Source organism: Carettochelys insculpta, chromosome 1 (assembly GCF_033958435.1).
Source record: "Carettochelys insculpta isolate YL-2023 chromosome 1, ASM3395843v1, whole genome shotgun sequence".
In the NCBI taxonomy this organism is placed as follows: Eukaryota; Metazoa; Chordata; order Testudines; family Carettochelyidae; genus Carettochelys; species Carettochelys insculpta.
The window spans coordinates 120261128-120285249 of record NC_134137.1 but is presented as its reverse complement, the minus strand read 5'-3'; the positions used below and the strand labels follow the sequence as shown (position 1 = coordinate 120285249).

Here is a 24122-nt window from a genome sequence, read left to right as displayed (position 1 = left end):
CCTTCCCATTAACTTCAGTGGTATGGGATCAGTGAGAAAAATAGATGTGCTATGGTTCAAAATGCTCATTTTCTGTAGTGATTACAGACAACTGAGGCAGGTACTGGGTTGTGATCACTGCTCCTGATTGGCTAAGAGTAGTGCACAACCTAGTCTTTCTGCAATTCTAGAGCTTCCCTAGCGTTCACTTCAGTCTTTGTCTCATCCCTTTGTTCATCTTGTCTTTCACTTGTGAACTCTCTGGGGAAGGGATAATCACAGTCACGCTCACTGAGGGGCTATAGATCCTACCACAATATAAGTAGAGCTGGACACAGAACACCCATTTTTTTTGACAGGAAATGCTTCATCAAAATCGTTACGTTTCACACAGATGCCATCAAATGTCACTGAACTGGCCATAAAGTTTCACAAGGATTTGAATCAAAATGGAGTACTTCTGTTCCAGCTGTCTTGTTCCGTGTCATTACAACTTGATCATCCCTATTCAACATCAAGAAGCAGAGCATGGTTGTGAGTTCTCCTTTTTCAAAACACCAGCAAAAGGAAAAAACTAAATTACACTTATCAAATTAACAAAGTACATGATAGTGATATATTTATATTTTATTTTGCCTTTACGTGCTGGGAACATGGTCATCAGTTGGCAATTTAGGCCAGAACCCGGGCCAGTCTGTTGTTGTCCCTACCTGAGACACTAACGTGGAGTCATTTCATATATATCTGATTTAGACTCTTTCTGTTCAAGGGTCTGATTCAGCACATCTTTACTTAGGTAATCCTAACAAAGTCAGGGGAATGGGGCTTGATGGGGGATGCTGTACAAGTACTTACATGAATAAAGTTGTGCAGCATTTGGCCATTATACCACAGTGAATGTCACTGTTCCCTGAAACAATAGCTTAACTACCCCCTAGTGCTGTGGGTAGCTCAGTTCATGAGGAAAGTAATTACTTTTAATACGCTTTCAGTAAAATGCTGAGGTCTGTTACAATCAGCTTAGATGAACAAAGCTGTACAAATACAGCTCATAATTATTTTCAAAGTGGAGTAGCCATATGTCTGCTATGTTACAACAGTCATCAGTTGTGTCTTTGGAGAGAGAGAGAGAATGAATATTGGAAAATAATGGGTTTTGGTTTTGAGGGATAAACAACAGTTAAATATTTTTATGATATTAACATTACAACTGTAGTAGCTACATTTGCAGACCTTGCTGACACCAGTCCATTTGTTGCATCCAAATGGTCTTGGTAAATGCAGTTATGGATTTGCTACTGTAGGGACTTCAGTCTTATGTTTGAACCACATTTGATATCTTGAAGTCTTTGTGAAAATAAATGTTCCCCTGTTACTTACATCAGTTGGCCAAGCTCCAAAAACACCTGTCAGAAACCAAGTGCCTTTGTATTCATTGGCAATAAAGTTTCCTCCTGCCAATTGTACATCCACAGGATCTGGGTGATGACCACAATACTCTCTGTTTGTGAGACTTGTATTAAGTATTTGTTCACATTCCCTTTCAGGAAGGTAGGAGACCTGCAACTCAACAAGTGAACCTCTCACCTCACTTTCTTCCAGTTTCCAGCCACAAACAGTGCCTGCCAGCTGTGGAATCAAAATGTACTCTGCAAAGTCTTTGTCAGGGAGGCATATAGGATGCTTGTAGTTGTTGCACTCAGTGTGTTCTTGCAGCTGTAGTAATGCAAGATTATTCTCCGCAGTAGCTTTGTCATACCGCATGTGTATGTGTTTCTCTGTCACATTTACTACCTGTCCAGCTCCATGCATCCTGTTATTCCCTGCAAAAGTATGACATGTTCACTGCTCTTAGAAAAAGTTTTAACGCGTCACCACAGTTGAACACAGGTTAATTGCTAATGGTTATGAGAGCTATTCTGTTAACATTGCTACTGTCCATATGGTAAAATAAGGGTTGCGATAAAGACAAAGGTGCTGATAGTATGTATTGATTTTACAGCAATTAAGCAAACTTGATCATGATTACACAAATTGATGTATTGAAGGTGCTTTATAAATCTTTAGGAGCATACAGGTGACTGAACAAGAAGAAACCATCATTTCAAGTTGACAAATTAAAAATCGAACACTGCCGATTACACTCATTCCTTATTTAATGAGTACTTGATTTATGAGTACTCGTTAAAATGAGGGAGACACATACCTACCACTGTTCACTGGACAAGTGAATGTCCCCCGCTAATATTAGCCAGCCACTTGCGGGGGCTGCAAGAGCAGCAGCCCCACAGCTGGCTACAGACAGTGGGTCCCTGGCAGCTGTGGGGGCAGTGAGTCCCGCAGCCCTGTGGCTGGCTGCACTTCAGCCGTGGGGTCACTGGCAGGGGAAGGGGTGGGCAGAGAGACCGCCAGCCCCGCAGCTAGCTCCACTCTAGCTGCAGGGTCCCTGGCCAGGGGGCAGAGAGACCTGCAGCCCTGCTGCTGGAGCTGAGCCGGCCATGGGGAGACCCACAGCCCCCCAGCCTGCTCCCAACACCCACCCCATCTTGTTCCCTTCCAAGCCCCTTGGCCCTCGTTCTCCCCCCAACCCCACTCACCCCAGGCACCTCGAGTGCAGCCAGGAGGAGCAAGCCACCACCTCCTCCACCTGAGCCATTTACAGGTTTTAACCCACCCTCCTTCCTGCTCATGTCCCCAAACTGTGCCCAGCCTTTAACCCCCTCCCAACCCCAGGTTCACCTACTTTTCAAAAGCAGTGCCACCTGCTGCCACTCTGAACACTTGGAACCAATCAGAGTCTTTTATGTGTCTTTTAATAGGAATTTAGTGTCCCTCTTATGAGTTTTTGCCTACGAGCAAAAAGTTAGGAACCAGTTGTGCTCATATAGTGAGGGATGAGTGTAATTGTTCCCAATCTGCATTTAAAATATTTTTGCAGAGTAGACAGCATGGTCTGAAATGACAATTTTTATTTGAAAAGTTTTATAAAGCATGTTTTAGCAATCTGGGGGCAGGGGGGAAGCTTGATCACCTACCAATCTTAACTCTGATACTAGAATGATTGTACAGAAGGGCACATGCAGCTGTAGTCAACACAAAGTTGCTCTTCAGTAGAACACCTCCACAGAAGCCCTTTCCTTCTGAGTTTAGCACCATGACCTTTTAAAACAAAAAACAGTAAAACTGCTATGCTATTGTCTTATAACTTTGCAGTATGAGGGGATAAGAGCAAAAGATTGAATTATTGCAAGCAGCCAAGATTTGTAATTAATTTTACACTGAAATGTCCATATTCTGCTTCAGCGAAGTAGTCTGTAGCTTCACCAGGAAACAAGCACTCTTGTAGTACCTTGAAGGCTAACAATTTTATTTATTAGGTAGTGAGCTTTCATGGGTAAAACCCTGTTTTTCTCATTTTTGCTTCAAAATAAAATTTACTCTCACATTGTTTGTTAGCCCTGATCGTATTCCTGTTTAAGCCTGCGAAAACCTCCCAGTGATTTGAATAGGAGTTGGATAAAACCTATTAACAGCTGCATTCGCAAAGAAACTTATAAGTTTGAGATAGTGAAGGGAGAAGAATATAGCACTAAATCTCTAATAATGTACGATGGGTTAGACTATGACAGTTCAGAAGGGGCTCCCCTTACATAAGTACTGAGTCACAGGATTTGCCAATTACACTGAAGAAAGGGTGGAATGCTGCTATACTGCTGCTGGAGGCATTACTGAGTTTTCTACAATGAAAATAATTTGCACATGCAATGAACTTTACCAAAGAGCAGGGCTTGATTTTTACCCTACGTCTGTCTCTACACTATGTGATAAATTCAAATTTAAGGCAGTTAGCTGGATATTACCATGTGATTGTCTTCAGTGTAAATACCATTAGCTTGATTTAAGGAGCGCTAATGCTGATAATCCCAATATCACTGGTACCTGACCTGTGTAGCGTCAAGCTCTAATTCAAAAGTTTCACTCAGGCCGGTGCGGAAGCGCAATGTCTTAACATTTAATTTATTAGCCTCCAGCGGTGTCCCGTATGTAACCCACCATGGCCCACAGTGCTCCGCTGTGGCCACGGCTCTCCACGTGCACTGGAATTAGTTAACAGGAAGACGGTGGCTGTGGGGTTGTGTTTGTATGACAGCCCAAGAAATGTCTGTCTGTCTTTGCTATTAGTGGTTGCGTTTCTGCGGACAGGAAAGCAGATAAGCATAGATCTTTTTAGGCCTCAGTTAGCTAGACTATCATAGCTTTCTAATATCTACCTAAATCATATACTATAAGCTAATCACAGGCAACATGTGCCCGGGTCAACATAGTGCTGTGAGCGCATCTATTCAATACAAGTAGCCCCAGCACAGAGTTCATGGTTCTGTCTCTGCATTTATTTTTTTGGTGCTGCCTGGTGCGAGCTGCTCCCCTCTGCACTTTGTGGCAACAAGGCTGCTGTGGGGTTGCGTTTACATAAGAGTCCGAGAAAATTCTTCTCTTTGTGTACAAACCCCTCCTACTGCTCTCACAAGCACCACGCAGTTGGGGTCTTTCCCATGCTCAGCCACATCACGTGGGTAGCCCCCAACCCAATAAAAGGACATACCTGCCATTCAGTGTGCTGACCATGCTGCCAGGCAGCACCATGTCCTGGCATCCTTGTGATTAAGGCTCCAAAGGCAGGAAGGATTTTTGGTGGCTTGCTTCCACGGGGTGGAATTCTTCCCTGGCAGCTAAGATATTCAAGAGCTTGTTGCTGCTGGAGGGAAATCTCTCCTGGTGGCTAAGATATCTGGAGGGACTCACTCAACTGGCTCCCCACTGAAACCACCCCCCACGTCCCTAGCAAGGGACCCATGCGGCTTGCTGCTGCCGGGAGGAAGTCTCCCTCAGCTTCCTGCCACCATGGGGGAGTCTCCTCCAATGCCTAAGATACTTGGGGTCTTGCTGCCACGGGGGGGGGGGTAACTTTCCCCCAGGGGCTAAGATATTTGTGAGGACTACTTCAGCTACATTTCAGCCGGCTCGGCAGCCAGAGACCAGAGCCCCTGCCCCCCCACCAAAACTTATTGTTGGGTTCTTGGCATCTATTGCAGACACCTACTGCTTTGATATTTCTGTTATAAAATATTTTCCTTAACATTTCCTCTCTTTCTTCATGCTTTGACCCCCAAAAACCAGGGTGGAGGATCAGCTGAGATTCCTGTTCCTGGTATAAGTTCAGCATATGAGATTTCACTGCCATTCCCCGTGCTGGCAATGTCTGTAGTAAAAAGGGAAGACAAACATCTTTTTTCCTAGACTTTTCTATCTTCTTTTGTCTAACTTTGCTCCCCTTCACACAGGGAAGGGTGGGTGGAGGGCCAAATGAGAATACAGTCTGCCCCTGTGTTATTTTCAGGGATCGGCTGCAATCATGGGAGCGGGGACAGCCCGTGGATGGCCAGTTGAGCACGTAGTCTGTGCACTGGAAAGCCCAAGACTCTCCCTTCAGCAACCCTTTTTTTTTTTTTTTCCTTCAGAAATTTTCCTATCATCTCTTTCTTCAAGCTTTTGGGGTCCCTGTGTTATTTTCAGGGATCAGATGCAATCCTGGGAGAGGGGACAGTCAGCGGATGGCCAGTTGATAATTCAGTTACAGAAGAAAGATTTCTGTTAATTTTGCCATCTCTTTGGATGCCCTAATTTTTCATTCCTTCTGATGGGGAAAATTTACATTGCTTAGCATGGTAGGGGAATGAGGAAGGCAGTTGATGTCAAAGACCAGCAAGCATACCCAGCATGCTACGGGGGCGAGGGAACTGTGCGATAGGTTCCCACAACCTTTTACTGCAACAGTCAATGTTTGCCAATTGACAGCAATGAGTTGACTTTGTGGAGGAGCATGTGGGGAGGTGAGGATAGATAAAATTGAATTTATAAATTCCAGAGTTATAAAATCGATATTTGTAAGGAAGGGCCCTTCTGGCAGGCACCTGGCATTAATAGAAGGGCTACATATTAATAAATTTGATTTTATCTTGTAGTGTAGGTGCAGCCTACATGGTCCCAGGCACAGCATCCAGTTCCTCCCCTGCCTACAGCTGACCTTTTGTTCCAAAGGGTTTTAGACAATTGAGAAAACATTGAGAAGTCCTGTGGCACCTTATAGGCCAACAGGTTTTTTGGAGCATAGGTTTTCCTGGTGAAAGACCCACTTTGTCAGATGAGTGCATTAAGAGAATTAAGGTGCCCCAAAATGCCAGTGCTCCACCATGGCACATACTTACTATGCTTAATTGGAAATCTGGTCCTGCCAAAAAGGGCTATAAAAAGAGTGGGGCATTGGCACAAGACATCGCCAACTGTAAATAGTGACTTTTATTTTGCTAGGATATTATAATAGTGGTTGTTGCAGTCTTCTACTGTCTTATCACCTTTTTTACTTCTGCTTACCTCTTGTTTAGTTAAATAGAAAAAAAAAGTTGCCAGGGACTGAAAGATAAATGTGTTGCATTTGAGAACACAGTGTTACCTCAGCCTTTTCTACAATAATATTTCCAAAGCTCTCTCTACACACCTGCCAAGGGAATCCGCTTTGGGAAGTCATCTTAATTTCCTTTGTTTTCATTATTTTAATATCATCACGTCTGCCACAAGCACACTGATCTAGTAAGAGTTAAAAGAAAAAGACTGATCATACACAAGATTTTTGTGGTGATGTTTAAAAACAACCCCTACCTTACAATTATTGTGATGTTCCCACATTAACACCTCAAGATCACTGGTTGTTTGCCTCCTTCACCAACCCCTCCATCTTCCCAAAATGGAGGGCTGGATTCTCAGTTTCTAGATGATGGCTTTGCAAGACCAATGCTTTATTCATTAGTTGCTTCTTTTATAATTTCCCTTTGCAACAAGTGCTTGATATTTACATTAAACAAAACCCAACTTTTTGTCTGAAACTTATCCTTTCAATTAATGAACTCTGGGGATAGGGATTGTGCTGGCTGGACAAAATAATGCTCTGTCATGTTGCTGTTGCTATAAAAAAGCAATTAGAAATAGTATTTATGACTATGCTACCATCTGCTGGCAGGTACAGTTTTTGAACAAAGGCTGCTCCTTCAGTACAACATTTAAACCTCTGAACACTACTTCACAGTAAAACTAAACAGCAGTCATGTAGCACTTTAACAAAATAATTTATGAGGTGATGAGCTTTTGTGGGACAGACCCACATCTTCAGATCTGTAGCATTCCCAGGTCAGAAAAAGGCAAGAATATAAAATTGTGCCCCTTCATGTTCATATATGCATAATAGTTATTTCATAGAAAAGAGGACATATATTAATAAAATACTAACACTATGTTTACTATAGTTAATCAGAGTTGTGGTGTTGGAAAGACATTCATTCACAAACTGCTACCCCTGGCTTAAACCCCACCCTTAGGGGCTAGAGGAGGCTGGGGAGTCACATTCAGGGGCTGGAGGAGTCACACTCAGGGGTTAGGAGTCACTCAGGGGCTGGAGGGGAATAGGGGAGTCACACATGGGTCATTTGAAAAGGGTCACTGGCTGGGCTGGTTGGCTCCACAGGTGGCTGTTAAGGAGCCATTCACACCCAGGGCCTCCCAACCCTGGCAGCTGGAAGCTGGCTGGAGTGCAGAGACCCGGGCTGGCAGCACCAGCTACAGCAACCCCATCTGCGGCCGGTGGGATGGGGTACCCCAACCCCTGCATCTGGAAGCCTGCTGGGGCAGAGCCCTGGCCAGCAAGCACCAGCTGTGGGAACCCTGCTGGGGTTTGGAGGGACCCTACCTCCCACAGAGGCTGGAAGCAGGCTGTGGCAGGGAGCTTCTCAGCTCTCCCTCCCAACTTCAAGCCTTCCAGCCACAGACCCAGGCCCCCTCACCTGAGCTGGGCCCTGCTCCTTTGGCTCCATACCCTATTCCTTTTTTCTTATGCAGGTATGAAGCACTCTGCCCTGCAGGGCTGAAATGGCACTCAATGTAATTGACTGGTTTAACTGCCTGAGGGTTGTTAAACCAATTAAGAAGTTGAGTACCACTTCAGTGTGAATGGCTCCTTAACAGCCACCAGTGGAGCGACCCAGCCCAGCCAGTGACCCTTTTCAAATGTAATCTTGACCCATGTTTGGATCGTGACCCATAGGTTGGGAAACCCTGATAGCTGTTCTGGTCTGGCTGTGGTCTGAAGAAGTAGGTCTGTCCCACGAAAGCTCACCTAATAAACTATTTTGGTAGTCTTTAAAGTGCTACTTGACTGCTTTTTGTTCCGATAGGCATGTTACCCTGACTGCAGGAGGCAGAGCTGACATCATGGCAGCAACAAAAACAAACAAACAAACAGAAAAAGATAGAAGCAAAATAAAAACAATGGGGCTTGATTGTCTTCTCACACCTGTTTTAAAGGTGTGACTCAACTGACTTCAGAGGAGCTACTCTTCACAGTGCAAGTATTTGGGAAATCAGGGCCAGTGTATGGATTTTAGGATTTGCATTGCTCTGAAGCTGTGTTTGATCAATCTTGTACTTACTTTTCTTCTGGAAAGTCGTCACTGTCAAAATACTCAGGACCCTGCCACTTTGCTCGTTCTAGTGGTCCCAGTGTGGTTGTACTAGCTCCTGTTGATGCCATTCTTTCACCCAGCCAGCCTGCCCTGGGACTCAGCATGCTCTCTTCTGGCTTCTTGTTATACTTACTTGTTGGAATGCATGATTTTTTGTCTTCCCCTAGTTCATAGCCTTTTGCACATGAGCAGCGGTAGGACTCAGGTCCTGGATAGCAGAAGTGTTGACATCCCTCTGTAGTATTGTGTTGACACTCATTTTTAGCTGAAGAGAATAACAAAAGCAAAACACTAAGGAACAAGAACTGAGCAATAAATTGAAATTTTCTTGCACATTGTGGGCCCTGTTTTGCTCATCATTTCAGCAATTCTTGCTATTCCCTCTTTTTAATGTATAAGCCCGATCAAGAGATATATTGAACACCCCATCAGGTCCTGTGTCAGCATTGTGCAGTGAATTGCTCTGTATGCCTCCAGATTAGGCTAGATGTACTTCATGTTTGCATGTGTAGGGCATGCTAGCCAAAGTAACACTAAGTCCCCTCCGTGCAGAAAATGTCATATTTGTATATATTGGCACTAAGTGTCTTGGAAGGAGGAGAGTGATTTTACTTTTATGGAGGCAAGAGATGCTTAGAGGGTAAAGGACTAAAGGTGTATAGTTTGCGGGGAGAATTCTGCGTGTTTTTGTCTCATCTATGCTCATGCTGAGAAAGTTTAAACTTAATGTCAAGCAAGGTCAAACTAAATAGAAAAAAAACAGAACACTGATTGCCTCTCAAACAGTGCCAGTCTTTTCTGGGCAAACACTTGAGATTGCTTTGGTGCTAAACATTATTAAAAATAATGGGCAAATCCCCAGGGCCAGACTTTTGGTACCTAACATAGCTCAGGGACAAGGAGGAGCTGTTTCGGGGGCTCTGTGAGTTTTTGTGCTGTGCAAGTCCAGCTCCAAGGTCTGTGCTAAGTTGTGTCAATGGCAATGGAGCCATCCCATGGTGAGAGACTAACAGAGTAGCCACTGCCCTTAATTCCCAGCTACACCATGTATGCCAGAGGGGTTACAGTGGCCCACGGCACCCAGATTCCTCCACATCAGGGAAATCCCCCAAATAACCAGTTATCTTGCTTGTAAGGCTGGTGAAGTAGCACTAAGCAGCAGATTCACGGACCAAGCCCAATGTGCTTTTAAGCACTATGACTTTTTCTACCCAGGATTCTCAATCCTGTTTCCAACATGGCTGCGCTGGTGCTGTATCTCCAGGGTTTCTCATACCTTTTGCTCCCTCTGCAATCTCTCCAGGATACAACAAAAGTGGCAGGGGGCACAGCAGTGAAGGCAACCTCATCATGCACTAATTAATATTTCATCTGCTTTCCCCCAGGTTGTTAAGATGAAAAATTCACATCCCTCTTCCCATGCGGCACTGTCGTGCATCCTACACCAGGAATCATGTGTTTTAACAAACTAGACGGTCTGCCAGAGAGCCATATAATTTCCATGGTAGCCTGTAGTATCAATGTCACCTTACCAAAATTACAGTTCTTTCCTTCGTAGCCATCCGTGCAGGTGCAGGTGTAACTGCGAATGCTGTCCTGGCACACACCATTGTGCTGGCATGGGTTTGAGGAGCACTGTCTACCCCCTGAACAAATGTCACATCAGAAAGAATCTTAGGAGTCAGCACCAGGGACAAATGCTTATTAAAGAGAGGGCTATCTTCCCAGCAAGAAGTCGTTCATTAGCACAGCAAACAGTCCCCACCTCTGACTGACCCAGGCATGCCTGCAAAAGTTTGTAGTGCAGAGTCACAAACCCATGCCCTGGGAGTGCTCCACCAACACTGCCCTGGCATAGCATTGTGTGTGTGAGAAGCAGGACGGGAGCAAGCAGGGTTGGAGAAACTGCTTTTGTAACGGGCCAACCACTCCTAGTCTCAAAAGCCCGTAGGAGAACATTTCAATCTCCCTGGACATTCAGTCGCAGATGTAAAAGTAGCAATCCTACAACAGAAAAACTTCAAAACTAAACTGAAAAGAGAAAATTCAGAGCTGCAGTTCATTTGCAAATTTGACTCCTTCAACCAAGGATTGAACAGAGATTGGGAGTGGTTGGCTCATTACAAAAGCAGTTACTCCTCTCTTGATGTTCACACCTCTACATTAACATCTGATAATGGGCCACATCCCCACTAATCAACTGACTTGTTTTCTCCTCTCTTGGGGTGTGTCTACACTTGCATTCCTCTTTCGAAAGAGGCATGCAAATGAGGTATAATTTTGCATATTCTGCACCTCGTTTGCATATTCTAATTTCGAAAGAGCTTCTTTCGAAAGAAGAAAGCCAATGTAGACACTGCTGTTTCGAAATTAAACCCATCTTCTAAAGAATCCTTCTTCCCTTTATTTAATGGGAAGAAGGATTCTTTCGAAGATGGGGTTTACTTTCAAAAGACCAGCATCTACACTGGCTTTTGTGTTTCAAAAGAAGCTCTTTCAAAATTAGAATATGCAAACGAGGCGCGGAATATGCAAAATTATATCTCATTTGCATTTTTGATTCACCTCATTTGCATACATCTTTTGAAAGAGGAACCCAAGTGTAGACACGCCCTTGGGCTACATCTACACTAGCCCAGAACTTTGAAAGGGCCATTTTTATGTTTACTAATGAAGCGCTGAAATACATATTCAGTGCCTCATTAGAATGCCGGCAGCCGCAGCACTTTGAAATTGATGTGGCTCGCTGCTGCGCAGCTTGTCCAGGTGGGGCTCCTTTTCAAAAGGACCCCAGCAACTTCGAAATCCCCTTATTCCTAATAGCAGATAGGAATAAAGGGATTTCAAAGTTGCCAGGGTCCTTTAGAAAAGGAGCCCCGTCTAGATGAGCCGCACGGCTGCGAGCCACATCAATTTCGAAGTGCTGGGGCCACCCTCATTCTAATGAGGCACTGAATATGTATTTCAGCACTTAATTAGTAAACTTCAAAATGGCCATTTGCATGGCCATTTCGAAGTTTTGGGCTAGTGTAGACACAGCCTTGATATTTACAACTCCACATTAACTTCTGTTAATGGGCCATTTCCACCCTGACTGAATAGACCTTGTCAGGTCTGGCCCTCCTCTTGACTGAGACTCCCCTTTGTAATCCTCCTCTGTAACCCCCCTACTCATGCATCTGACAAAGCAGGTCTTTGTCCACGAAAGCTTATGCTCCAAACTATCTGTTAGTCTATAAGGTGTCACAGGACTTCTTGTTGGTTTTGAAGATACAGACTAACTTGGCTACCCCTCTGATACAGTTATATCTCAGATGGCTTCTGCTCTTTTTTGCGTACAGTAGGGACCACCAGCAGCCGCTGCTTCCTGGGGCTCTGGGGCAGGCTGCCGTATTCGCGAAACTCAACATTTGCAAGGGTCCTCAACACAGAACCCTCACAAATGTTGAGACCCTACTGTATATCTCCTCCCACTTCACCACATGCTTGATAAACTGCAGTAGGATACTTAAAATAATGTGCAAGCTGAATAATCTCCTTGAGTGTCTTCTCAATTCCATAATCCCAACTGCAATGAGCACTTCATAAAATCATTCTAAGAAAGAGTTATTGAAAAGCTAACTTACTGAAATAGCTAGCCCAAAACTCGCTCTGAAAAAAAGAAGATCTTGTTACAACTCTTGGCCAACACATACAATACATGTAGTATTTTCACAAATACTTCATCACAACAAAAATATGCAGGAGAAATAAACTTACTTTCTATATTTAAAAGTTATAGAAACTAGTCCTACACATATATAATGTACTGTATACACTATACACATATACTATACACATTAATACAGCCTGATTTGATACATACTGATACAGGTACACTCCCTCTCAAGGTTGTCCTCTTTTTTATATGGTAACCCTACGAGGATCAGAACCTGTTGTTTTATTCCAAAATAAATGCTTCTGATAAAAATATTAGAGGGGGAAGAAGAAATATGTGTTGGGTGTAAGAAACATCTGGACAATGACATGACAACATATCAATTACAATACCTAAACCCATAGGACTGAAGGAGGCAGATGAGGGGTGGGGACATGTGTGAACTGGGGTTCATACTCTAATTCAACACATTAACATTTGGGATGAACAGAGACAGCAATTACTTCACGCATTACAAGGACTGTAAATTTACAGGGCCTGCATCCTCAGCACCCTCCTTTACGGCAGCGAGCCTTGGACCCTGTACACCCGCCAGGAAAAGAGGCTGAACGTCTACCACTTACACTGGCTCAGGCTCATCCTTGGAATATCATGGAAGGACAGAGTGTCCAACACCGCCGCTCTTGAGCAAGCTGGAATCCCAACCTTGCACACCCTCCTCAGGCAGCAGCGGCTCCACTGGCTTGGCCACGTCCATAGGATGAATGATGGAAGGACCCAAAAGACATCCTGTATGGCGAGCTAGCCTCTGGCAAAAGACCCCCAGACCCCTCCCCAGTTGCGCTACAAAGATGTTTGCAAGAGGGATCTCAGGGAGGTACACATCGAGCCGGACAGCTGGGAGGAGCAGCGGCAGATGGAGGCAGGAACTACACAAGGGCCTTCAGAAGGGTGAGATGAGGATCAGACAGCTAGCAGAGGAGACGCGAGCCCACAGAAAGCACAGTGAGGACCTGCCAGACACCCACTACATATGCAACAGATGCAGCAAGGACTGTCACTCTCGTGTGGGCCTTCACAGTCACAGTCGACTCTGCAAATGATGACCCCAAATGGAACTAAGAAGGGCGCGATCCATAGTCTACGTGGACTGAAGAATGCCTACTACAAGGACTGCTTCCCTTCCTTCGATGTTTGTAATTATCTCAGGCAGGACACTTAACTTCCCCTACCCGTCACCCAGCGCCTTCACTTCCATGTATTTGATTTGTCAGTTTTTATTGCAAATTGTTTTGGATCTCTGTACTATATAACTGAGGCTGGACTGGAAATTCTATAGATCTGAAGAAGTGGGTCTGTCCCACGAAACCTCATCACCTAATAAATCATTTTGTTAGTCTTTAAAGTGCTACATGACTGTTGGTTTGCTTTGTTAGAATACAGATTAACACAGCTACCTCTCTGTTTCTTTCATATAGGGCATTCTATTGTCCAGAACTCTCAAATAACCGGCCTTTTAACCATAAGTAAACACTAGTTATGTTTTCCATAAGTATAGTACAGTGAAAGTAAATACAAATAAATACAGTATAAGTTTACAGTGTACAGTACTACTGTTGTTGGCAAATAAAGCACTCTGCATACATTTTTTGTTTGTTGTTCAATAGCTAATCCTGGCTTTTTTTTTTGTGTTATGCATTTCTAGGTATACCTCTCTTTTTTCCAGAATATTTTACTGTCTGGCAGCCTCCCAGTCCTGGGATTGCCAGATATGAAAGAGTTTACTGTACTTTAACCTGCCCTCCTTCTTCACCCCATCAGCCTGCCAAGAGAGCGCTAATGTCCATGCCCAATATGTTAGCATTACCGAGGATTATCTCGTGCTTTCGGGGCTGTCTGTAAGGTTGTAAAGGGATGTCTAATTTAACTTTGACCAGAGGGTATGTAATAATTGTGCCATTAACTCCTGTGACCAGTACTTGTTTTCGGCCAGTAGGTGGTGGACCGGGAAAGCTTTCTCGCTTAATCAAGGATACTTGGGCTCCGGTGTCCACTAGAAAGGATGTCACATGCCTGTCATTTACTATTACTTGAATCCGGGGGTCATTTGCTGACTCATTCTCCCCTTTTAACTGATTTACTTGGAGGGGAGACTGACCCCCGCCACCTAGTTTCCCTGATCGAGATCGACTGGGGACGGCAGCTCGCGTAGTTGCTGCCGTAGTGGTGTGTAAAGGGTGTCTGGGAGAGGAGGAGCATCAGGAGTTACTGCTGTTTCCTCCTCTCTGGCCTTTCCAAAGGCAGCTAGGAGTTTTAGCTTTTCAGTCGGCAGCCCATGAATTACATCTTTGGGATAGCCTAAGGCCAGGCACTGTTTCCATAGCTTTGTTCGGAGCTCTTTCTCCTCTGGAGTTGTTTCACGTTTGGGCTTGAAGCCCCCCCGTTTCTTGGATTGGGAGCTTTCTTGTCTACCCTTTTGCTCCTCTTTTAACTGTCACACTTTAGCTTTGTTTAGTGGGGTTTTACTTTCCCCAAACTCTCTGAAATATTGTATTAGGCGACGAAGCAAATCTTGAAAGGTGAGGTCAGTATTACTTTGTACCTCCATTCGGAGGGACAATGCCATTGCCTTATGGGCACTGGCAGCTCCCTTTAACAAAGGTCTCAGATCATTTACTCGGGCCAACTGTTCCCACGGGCTTCTTTCGTCCCTATTTTCACTCTGGTGCAGGTGGCTGAGCAAACTAATGGTGGCTATAGTTTGCAAGGCTTCCTTAGCTTCCTCTGCATTAGCCCATGGTATGACTGTGGGTTCATCTCGGTCTGCTGGATGTATTTCCGCAGCCCACCTAGTGACTAGGGTCCATAGTGGTCTGGGGCTTTCCTGTTCAGGGCAGCTGAGGGATATCTCTGCCCCCAAATTAAGCTGGTCACATTCACGGGCGACAAGGCGTATATGCCCCGCCCCGGAGTTCCATAGGCGTACTAGCCATTCTATTATCCCCTCTCCTGGCTTTTTAGAAAAATCTTGTTGGATTTCTTTTAATTCAGAGGGCTTGTACATTCGGGAGGTGGTTTTTCGTGACACTGGGGTTTTCTTTCTACCTTTCCCTAATTTCTTGTCCCTTTTCCTGACCGAGGACCTACCATTTACATCGCCTGCATCACTAGATTCTTCTTCCTCCTCCTCTTCTGACTTCTGGTAGGTGATAAGTGGCCGCACCCGGACTGGGGGTACCTCCTCGTCGGAGGAGAGGGAGGACTCATCAGGAGAGGAGTCCCAAATATCCCCGTCCCATTCCTTAGGGTCTAACCACAGAGCGGTGTCTACCTTAGCTCGATTAATGCTCCGTGGCTTGGCTTCTAGCTTCTTCCTTCGCTCCACACCTTCCTTTTCAGCCAGGGGCAGCAGCCTTCGTTGAAGGTGCTCTATATCTGTATTTAGTGTGCGCACTCGAGTGTCTAAATTCTGGCATTCTTTGTACAACGTGTCCCTTTCTGCTTGTACTTTAAGGAGCTCAGCTTCTAAGTTCCAGTAGCTCTTACTGGCTGCCTGCCATATGTTAGTTAAAAGCCAGATGTAAGCACGTTTGCCTTTCCCTCTTTTCATTTTACAGGCAGTTCTCCAGTTACAATAGTGTTGCCAAATGTCCCTCGGTTTTCCCCAATCCTTCTCTATCACATCTTTACTCCACTGTGGGTTACCCCATCCTTCCTGAGCTAGATTCTTTTCTATGTCAAGGAAATCTGAGTTGTTTATCATGACCGGTTTCATTTTGTCACTGCGGTACAGCCTGTGTCACAACCCTGCTCGCTGCGCCAATTCTGTTAGCCGGTGGCTGGGTAATGTGCGGTGAGGTACCAACTATGCCCTTGTTATCATCCAAGTTTAAAACTACAAGAGCAGAGAGCTCGTCGCGGCAAGCAGCCAAGACAGGCTGACAGATTCCCCTGGGTCCTAAGCAACCCAGTTTTTTTACTGTTAGAGCAGGCAGCTCCTAGCACTCTCACCTACGGCCAGGCTGTTGTAACCAAATGGTTAAAGTTCTTTTGTTGTGCCGGCTGTGTTGCAGTGACAAAAGGGTTAACAAAATAGTTAGGCTTGGATCTTAACTAGTTACAAGTTTATTAAGCTACAGTTATAAGTGTGCGGTTACAAAAGGCTATTGTTTACTTCTTATATGCTAGCAAAGTACAGGTGTTAACAAGTTACGTTACAATCCTATACAAAGATATCTGTTACCATCTAACACAATGATATCTTGATACTAGTTACAGAGCTCTAATTCTTTAGCTGTGCACAAAAAAAAGTCAGAGACCTAGCATGGGTGTATCTTACCCTCTCTGCGTCTCTCGATACCAGCGTAGCCAAGCCGGATCGGTCACTCAATTCCGCGGAAAGACGAATACGAGGTTGGGCGTCCCCAGCTGTGGACCTCGGGAGGCAATCACCTGACCCGACCAGCAGGTAGTTGGTGGAGATGCACTCAAAGTTAGAGTTCTGCTGGACCCATCTTTTATACCCCTTTTGGGTTACGTATTCTCTTTCTTATCTATGGTGCCAGATCACACTGGTCTGTCTTTGTGACTCCAGTTTGTTACAAGGGCATTTCTACTTAGTTTGCACTTGTAAGACAAGAGATAAACAATTTAGGAGTACAGGACATTCTTTTGTGTGGGCGGGGCACGTCCCCTTCTGGGTGATTGTGTGTGTGCATCATATTGATCAATGCCAACTGGGGTGATTTCTGAGGGTCCCCCCCCCCCGTCATGTTGACAGTCTGGCCTGTTAGCCTTCTAGCTGTACTTTCTGCTTCTCAGGGTCACGATAAGCTAGCATATCTGGGCCTCAATGAGGGCATCAAAGACTGTGCTGTCAGCAGCCATTTCCGCGCCCTGTGTGCTTCTCGGTGGGGAGGGGCATCAAGCAAGCTGGCTTGTAAGGGGGAGACTCTGTCTGGCTACAGATGGTTTCCCAAAGTGGGGTGTGTGTCCCACTGGGGGTGTTTGAAGAAATTTCGGGGGGTGCAAGGCGACCCATTCCCCCCACCTTCATTGCTGCTACTCTAAGAAAGAGCTAGCCTTTGCTTCCAGCTCTCAGCCCTGGCTACTTTACATGGGCGACCCAGCACTGCTGCTATGAAAAGCAGGCAGCCAGCAAGGACCCACATGGAGCTAGCTGCCTCCTGCAAAGGAGTGTGGGTTGGGTTGGGAGGGAGGAGGATGGGGTTAGATGGGGGACTGGGGGAACCTGGCTCAGGGGGAGGGGGTAAGAATGGGGGGTTGATGGTGCCTGGCTTTGGGGGAGGGGAAAGGCTTGGTTGGGTGGGTTGTGGGGCTTGGGTGGGTGGCCCCAGCTTGGGCTGATGGGTAGGTGGCTGGCCCTGGCTTGGGCTGGTGGGAGGACAGCTGGCCCCAGCAGTGCAGGATTCAGTTGGCTGACCCACTCTTTGGGTAGGCAGCTCAGGTGGCTGGTGGGTGGGTGGCTGGCACCAGCAGCTGGTGGGCGAGCAGACAGCTGGCCCCAGTGGCAGATGGGCAGGTGGGTGGCTCTGGCAATGTAGGTATCAGGTGGGTGGGCAGCTGGTGTGGGTAGCTCTGGCAGCTGGCACAGGGCTCAGGCAGCTGGTCAGCTGGGACTGAGCCAGCCATCCGCAAGGTGGGGGCTGTATCATTAGCCTGGCCAGTCCAAAGTTGGCCTCTTGGCTGGGATGGAGCTGGCACAGTGTCCAGCACCCCAGCCAGGGCTGCAGCTGGTCTCTGCAGGGCCCTGGCCACACCTGCAGCTCTGGGACCATGCCAGCAGCCCATTCTGCAGGGCCCAGGCCATGTCCAGCATCGGGCTGGAACCAGCTGTCACAGCCTGTGTCTGGTCTGGAGTCACCCAGTAGAGGTCAAGTCCAGAAGGACATTGGGGGGGCCGTGGGGCTGGGGGAAAACACTAAGCGTTCAGTGTTTAGCATGCGGCTCGGAGCAGGGAGGCACAGCTCCATTGAGTCTGCTATCCGCTATTTTCTGGACAACTTTTCTGGCAAACCCATTTATAAATTAGTATGCAAGCCATTCAATGCTGATGTTGCTACATTGCCAGAAGTACTGTGAGAACAAGCACTCAAAATAAAGTATGACTGAAGTGCAAAAGAATTTCAAAAACTCAGGCTTGGAGGAATTTTGGACAAAATATTTCCCAACGTACTTGAAAGTTGGGGAAGAAGTGCTATGTATTAGTCTTCTATTTTTGTAAATATATTCCTGTGAAAAAAGCTTTTCCATTTCCTCACATTAAAAACTAAAGAAAGAAATTGACTGAATGTCAAAAATGATTTGCGTTGTACACTTTCATCTTTCAAACCTAGGACTTCCCGACTTGTGAAGAAAATGCAGTGTCATCCTTCACATTAGATTCATTTTGTTTTTGATGTTAAATTACATTTTTATTACATTTTTGGGCCAAGAAAAAATATTTGTGCTTATTTTAATTTTAAATAACATTTTTATATCAAGTCTTTGTGTTTATTTTAAATTATTAATTGAATTTTTGGTTAAAAAGGGGGTTGGATGATGGTAAAGAAGAGGCGGAGGGGTGTGAAGGTCTCTCAAAAATCAAAAAGGGATGTGATGCTGAAAAGTTTGAGACCCACAGCTCTAAGCAATTTTCCATGAGCTTCAAAAGGCAGAAAGTTGGGATGTGTCTGGTTTCTTCTGTATTGCACCATGAGGGGCAGATGTTATTTTTTTTGAAAATTTAAATCTGTTATAAAGGAAGTATGAAAGAAAGGTGTTTCCCCCAGTGTGTGTACATGTACTTTTGCACATGTCAGGCTGAGCTTCCAGAAAGGCAGGCATAAAAATGTGGTGATTCATCCTAACATTTCAGAATAGATGAAAAGTGTGATTTTACAAACATATCATGAACTTAGACCAATTTCCTGATTGATTTGTTTTGTCTCTCTCACAATGTTTGTGCTCTCTGCATTGGCGATGCTGATTTTTGATTGGGCTGGTTAATTGGAGAATGAAACAGACCTTCGAGGCTTTGGACCACTCCTCAGACAGTAACAGAGTTGGAGCCAGCATTGACAGAATCATGGAATCCTAGGGCTGGAACAGACCTCAGAAGGTCATCGAGTCCAGTCCCTGCCCACAGCAGGATCAACCCCAACCAAATCATCCCAGCCAGGACTATGTAAAGCCAGGACTTGAGCACTAAAATACAAAGCTGCCAAGTGTCCCACTCACAGGTGCTGGAACTACAGACATTGGGCTACTGATGCACTCCCTAGGCTTGAGGTGGTTTCCATCATGTACAGGATTTAGTTTGGCTCAGTGGCTTTCAACATCCCCACAACAAAGACTGTTTCACTTCCCCGGGTCACACCTCTCACATGGCACTCAGGCCTCCCTCTGTGCGTGTGTGTGTGTGTGTATGTGAGAGAGACACTGCTCTTGGTTTTGACCCCCCAACACATACCCCACCTACACCAGGCTACCAACATTACAGCCCCTCCCAAACTTCCCCTGAAGTCCCACACCTCATGTTGCTGTCCTTGCCTCCTGCCCCCCCTGCAGCTGCTTCCCCTGAAGTGCACCTCATGCACTGCAGGGAGGTATGCTGTGCTGTACCTGGAGGCATCTGCCTGCTGGGTCAGGAGAGGGGGCTCCCTTGCAGCTGCTGCTGAGACTCTCTGTCAGGGAGTCACCACCTCTTCCTTGCCCCGTCTCCCGCCATCAATCCTTTTCCTGATCCCTATCAGAACACTGTAGGAAAAAAGTGTTGCAGTGCAATGCCAGATGATTTCACATTGCAGAGAAATCAGTTATATCGCAAAGTATCAACCATGGCTGCAGTGTAGACCGTTGCAGTTCAGCTACGAAGCAGCACGTGTTGCAATTCTTAGGAAAGTGAACAATAAAAAGTCACCTACAGTCGCTTCTTTGTCCTCAAACACTTCTCTTGCCTCTTCATATGTGCATCTTTCTTCTAGGCACTCTCTTTCCAAGTTGCCCTCAAAGAATTCCTCAAAAATGAGGAAGTTCTCACGCTTATATCTTGAGATCATTTGGTTCGCCTTGTTGGACGATAGGAAGACTGAAAAGTTGCACAAAAAGAGGAACGTAAAATATATACAGAAAAAATCCTGATTATCCAACATGAATCGGCTTGCCGGAGGGTCAGGTAACCAGAAATGTTTGATGATGGCAGGGTGCGCAGATGACATGGACCGGCTGCCTGGGGCAGGGCTAGCAGATCAGCCAGGCTAGGGGAGTGATTATCCGACCCTTGGTTGTCCAATGTTCCATTTTATCTGACACCACCCTGCTCCTCCAGCCCAGCAGCAATCTGCCTGCTGGGCTCGGGGAGGGGGGCGGTGTGGGTTAAAATGGAATGTTGGATAATGGGGGTCAGAGAATTGGGGCTGTATTATAGATGGTCTTACTTATGTGCTTCTGACTTTTCTTAAAATGAGTTGGGAAGCCAGAAGTTTTTAAGGTGAAGAGAAATATTAACGAATTGCAGCAATGTCAAAGCTGTATAAGCACAACTTATACACCAACACTTCTCTCTCAGCTGGAAAATCATGGAGTTTTGTCCAGTGCTTACTTTGTAATGAAAGAGGCGCTGGGGCTCATGCCATTTTTTTTTTCACTTGCATAACTGACGTAGCAAACCCAGTGGCACCAGAGCTCTGAACAGCCTAGCACAGAGATGCCATAGATCAGCCCTGGAAAGCCCCACCACAAATTAAGCATCGATTTTGTCCTTATTTTCCACTGGGAATTGCAGGATTCGAACCCTGTAGAAAAGGAAGTTGATTCAGCTTTCCCCATCCACACATCTCAGGGTGTCCACGGGAGGTTGGGCCATGCCTGTGGCAGTCCTGTATCCCTGCCCTGCCTTCATCGCCACTTCTCTGTTCTAGACTCCATGACAGTCTAGTTCAGCTCAGCCCCACCAATGAGGGGGAAGGGGCAGAAGGGGCAACTGCCTCTGGGCCTGGCAATTCAGAGGGGACCAGGGCTCCTGGCCGTTCCTGCTGCTACTGCAGCTGTCGGAGCCCTGGAACCTTTAAAATACAGCTGGAGCGCTCCGCTGGGAGCGCTGTGCAAGCTCTCGGGGCTGGTGGGGGTTGGGGGTAGGGAAGCGAGTGGGGTGCTCTGAGCATTGCTGAGCAGTGGCTGGGCCCAGCCCCGGCCCTTCCTTTGGGGCACAGAGCCAGCCCTCCCCCCAGAACTTTGCCCAGGGCCCACAGTGGCTGTCAGCCCCACTGTTTCAGCTGGAGCCATGCTACTAGGGTCTCCGTAATAAGCACACTCATCAAAGCAGACCCTTCTTCAGCTGGAGTTCTGCAGTACAAACAGCATCATAGTAAAATGGGTGCTGACTCAGTATTTAGTTACCTGCAGAATTCTTCTGGGAGGGAGAATTAGGTATGTCTGGCAAGCAACACCCTCTCCCACCCTGGCTTCATCCCGCCCCTCCAAAACAAATCCACACACCTGTGGATGGGGCTTCTGCAGGACCTGGCCAAGGGAGAGGAGAAATGTTGCCAAACGTGCAACACACCCGACTTCAGCACCCCTGGGGGTTTAAAAATCTTTATGCAGAGGTGGAGGGAATGATTTGAATCTCAGCTGTTGTTTAAGAGCCCAGCCCTCCACTCCTTGCTCAGACTGACTTCACTGGGAATCTCGGCTGAATAAAGATGGCCAATTTTGGTGTTTAATCCATGTGTTTGGGGAAATGCCAAGTTACGACAGGCTAAAAAAACCAAAACAAAACAAACCACCCCCCACCCAATTCCTTGGGTGGAGGAGACTAGAACCATGTGGCTCTGATGAGGGATCAAGGAAACAAGGATTATGATATTTAGCAAAGGAAAATATTGTGAAATTGTATGTAATGTCTTAGTCTGTTCCTGGACACTTGTTTACTTAACGGTTTAACGAATTCTAGCACCATTTACACCGTTTTTTAAAAAAATCGACTCCATGATTTTTTTTTAAAAAGCTATGTAGAGCCACAAAGCATTTTTAAAAAGTATATGCCATATTTTTCTTGACTCCTTGATAGAGCATTTTAGTCATTTGCTCCATTTCTGTTACCACTAAAACGCACTTTTGAACTCATTGTGTGGTATATGATTGATGAACTTTGGCAAAAATCATTACTATTATCCCTATCAAAACAAAAAGCAGTCAAGTAGCACTTTAAAGATTACTATTATCCCTGTGAGCCTACTAAATAAATGCAGAGCATCTTTCTCCTTATTTCATCCTATCTACATCCCTTTGAGGTACTCTAGAGCATTAATGCAGAAAAGTGCATCTATATAAATCATATAAAAGCAATAAAGTCTTTTGGCATCCTACCATAAATTCAATTTTAATCAGAAAAATGATTAGGCAGACCAGGTGAGAAGGCACTTTATCACATATACGGGCACTTTTAATGAATAAGTAGGGAGGAGAGAGAAAGCATTGTGCTGATGTTAAAAGAATGACACACAGTGAAATAAAACAAGGTTTTTGTGTCAGTAGTTAAATTGTAGTTTTTGCCAAAGTGCATCAGAAAAATAAGAGAAATGTGGGTGAAAACGAGGAGCTGCTCGCTTCAATGATAGCCAGTACTATGCATTTAAAATAATACCAGGGACATAATATTCTTGTGTTCCCTTGTGCCTTAGGAAGATCACCACAAAGCCAAATAAAAATAACAATAACGCAAATGCCGTACCTGTTTGTTCTGTCTGAAGGAAAAGGAGGACAGAAAGAAGAAACCATATTGTCCAAAAGTGAGTTGCCATTTTGATCCACTTTGACAGTTAATTGCAGCTTGCCTGCATTTCTGCAGAGCTTTCAGGAAAGTCACTAACTGAGAAATGTTAAAGTTTAAAGTTCAGCAACTCTAAGGGTAATGCTCGGACTCAGTGTCAACAAATGACAACCTAAACAAATAAATAAAGTTTCGTGGTACAACAATGTTCCCATTCGAGGAAAAAGAGACCCCTTATCTTTTGGCCAGATGGGGCAGAGCAGCTTTGTCAGCTCTCCTGAAAACCACTGGGCAGCACCACCTTTTGACCATCCATCCCGTAATCCTGTCTCCACTTTGCATGACACCGAAAGAGGAGAGCTGCTAAAAAGCTGGCAGCTCGTACCACATGTTAGTGGCAGTACAAGTAGAAGTTAGAAAATACCTGACTAGGAGAGGAGCACACAGTAAGATTTTTTTAGGATTCAGTAAAAAGGCTGCTCCCACAAACTATGTCCTAGGACGACAACAGGTTAAGGAAATCCCTTACATTGCTTCTCAGAGTGTCTGAAAATGTCCTCAACTCCATTGTACCTGTAGAACTCCTGCACTGAATAACCAAGGGCAGAATTTGTTTTGGCGGGGGGGAGGGGCTGTATTCTTGCTTTTAGCTGCTAGAGGCAGTATTATGCCCTCAGAAGAGATGGGGGAAAAGCCCACTTTTTCAGCTTTCCATTTTCTGTTTCATGCAGTGTGGGAACTGGGATGTGGGCTAGCATCGCAGAAGCAGGTAGGGGTAGCTCACTGGTTTGAGTATTGGCCTGCTAAACCCAGAGTTGTGAGCTTAAGCCTTGAGGAGGCCATTTAGGGATCAGGGCAAACAGGCTTTTTTGTTTTTTTTAAAGAAAAGGGTGAGGGGAGGGTGTTTGGTCCTGTCAAGAGGGCAGGGACTGGACTCAATGACCTCCTGAGGTCCCTTCCAGCTCTGTACCATACATCTTATATCTAACCTATAGTAGATTCTTCACATGCTCTCCAACATACACAAATACACATACATATCTATACAGACACTAGTACAGGTTGCACCTCTCAGACCTGGTACCCTCTCTTCTGGCAGCTCTGCCAGACCACTGATGTTCCAGGATGAGAGAGTACCAGG

At 45.6% G+C, this 24122-nt stretch overlaps 1 protein-coding gene across 1 annotated transcript; it reads right to left on the bottom strand.

Annotated features, from left to right (window-relative positions):
* Positions 1–1059: 1059 nt before the first annotated feature.
* Positions 1060–23012, bottom strand: PROZ (protein Z, vitamin K dependent plasma glycoprotein). Its single transcript, XM_074983200.1, has 8 exons — positions 22943–23012; positions 20133–20296; positions 12176–12200; positions 10082–10195; positions 8683–8814; positions 6536–6624; positions 3015–3138; positions 1060–1802 (listed from the first exon to the last, which is right to left on the bottom strand). The coding sequence occupies exons 1-8, from the start codon at positions 23010–23012 to the stop codon at positions 1264–1266; spliced, it is 1257 nt and encodes a 418-aa protein (XP_074839301.1). The 3' UTR covers positions 1060–1263.
* Positions 23013–24122: the final 1110 nt, after the last annotated feature.

Excerpts from the sequence above, each read along its gene's own strand:
- PROZ (XM_074983200.1), bottom strand. The coding sequence starts at position 23,012 with ATGGCAACTCACTTTTGGACAATATGGTTTCTTCTTTCTGTCCTCCTT. Across the intron at positions 20,297-22,942 it reads CCTTCAGACAGAACAAACAG|TCTTCCTATCGTCCAACAAG; the intron begins GTACGGCATTTG and ends GCAACTTTTCAG. Across the intron at positions 10,196-12,175 it reads GTTTTGGGCTAGCTATTTCA|GGGGTAGACAGTGCTCCTCA; the intron begins GTAAGTTAGCTT and ends ACATTTGTTCAG.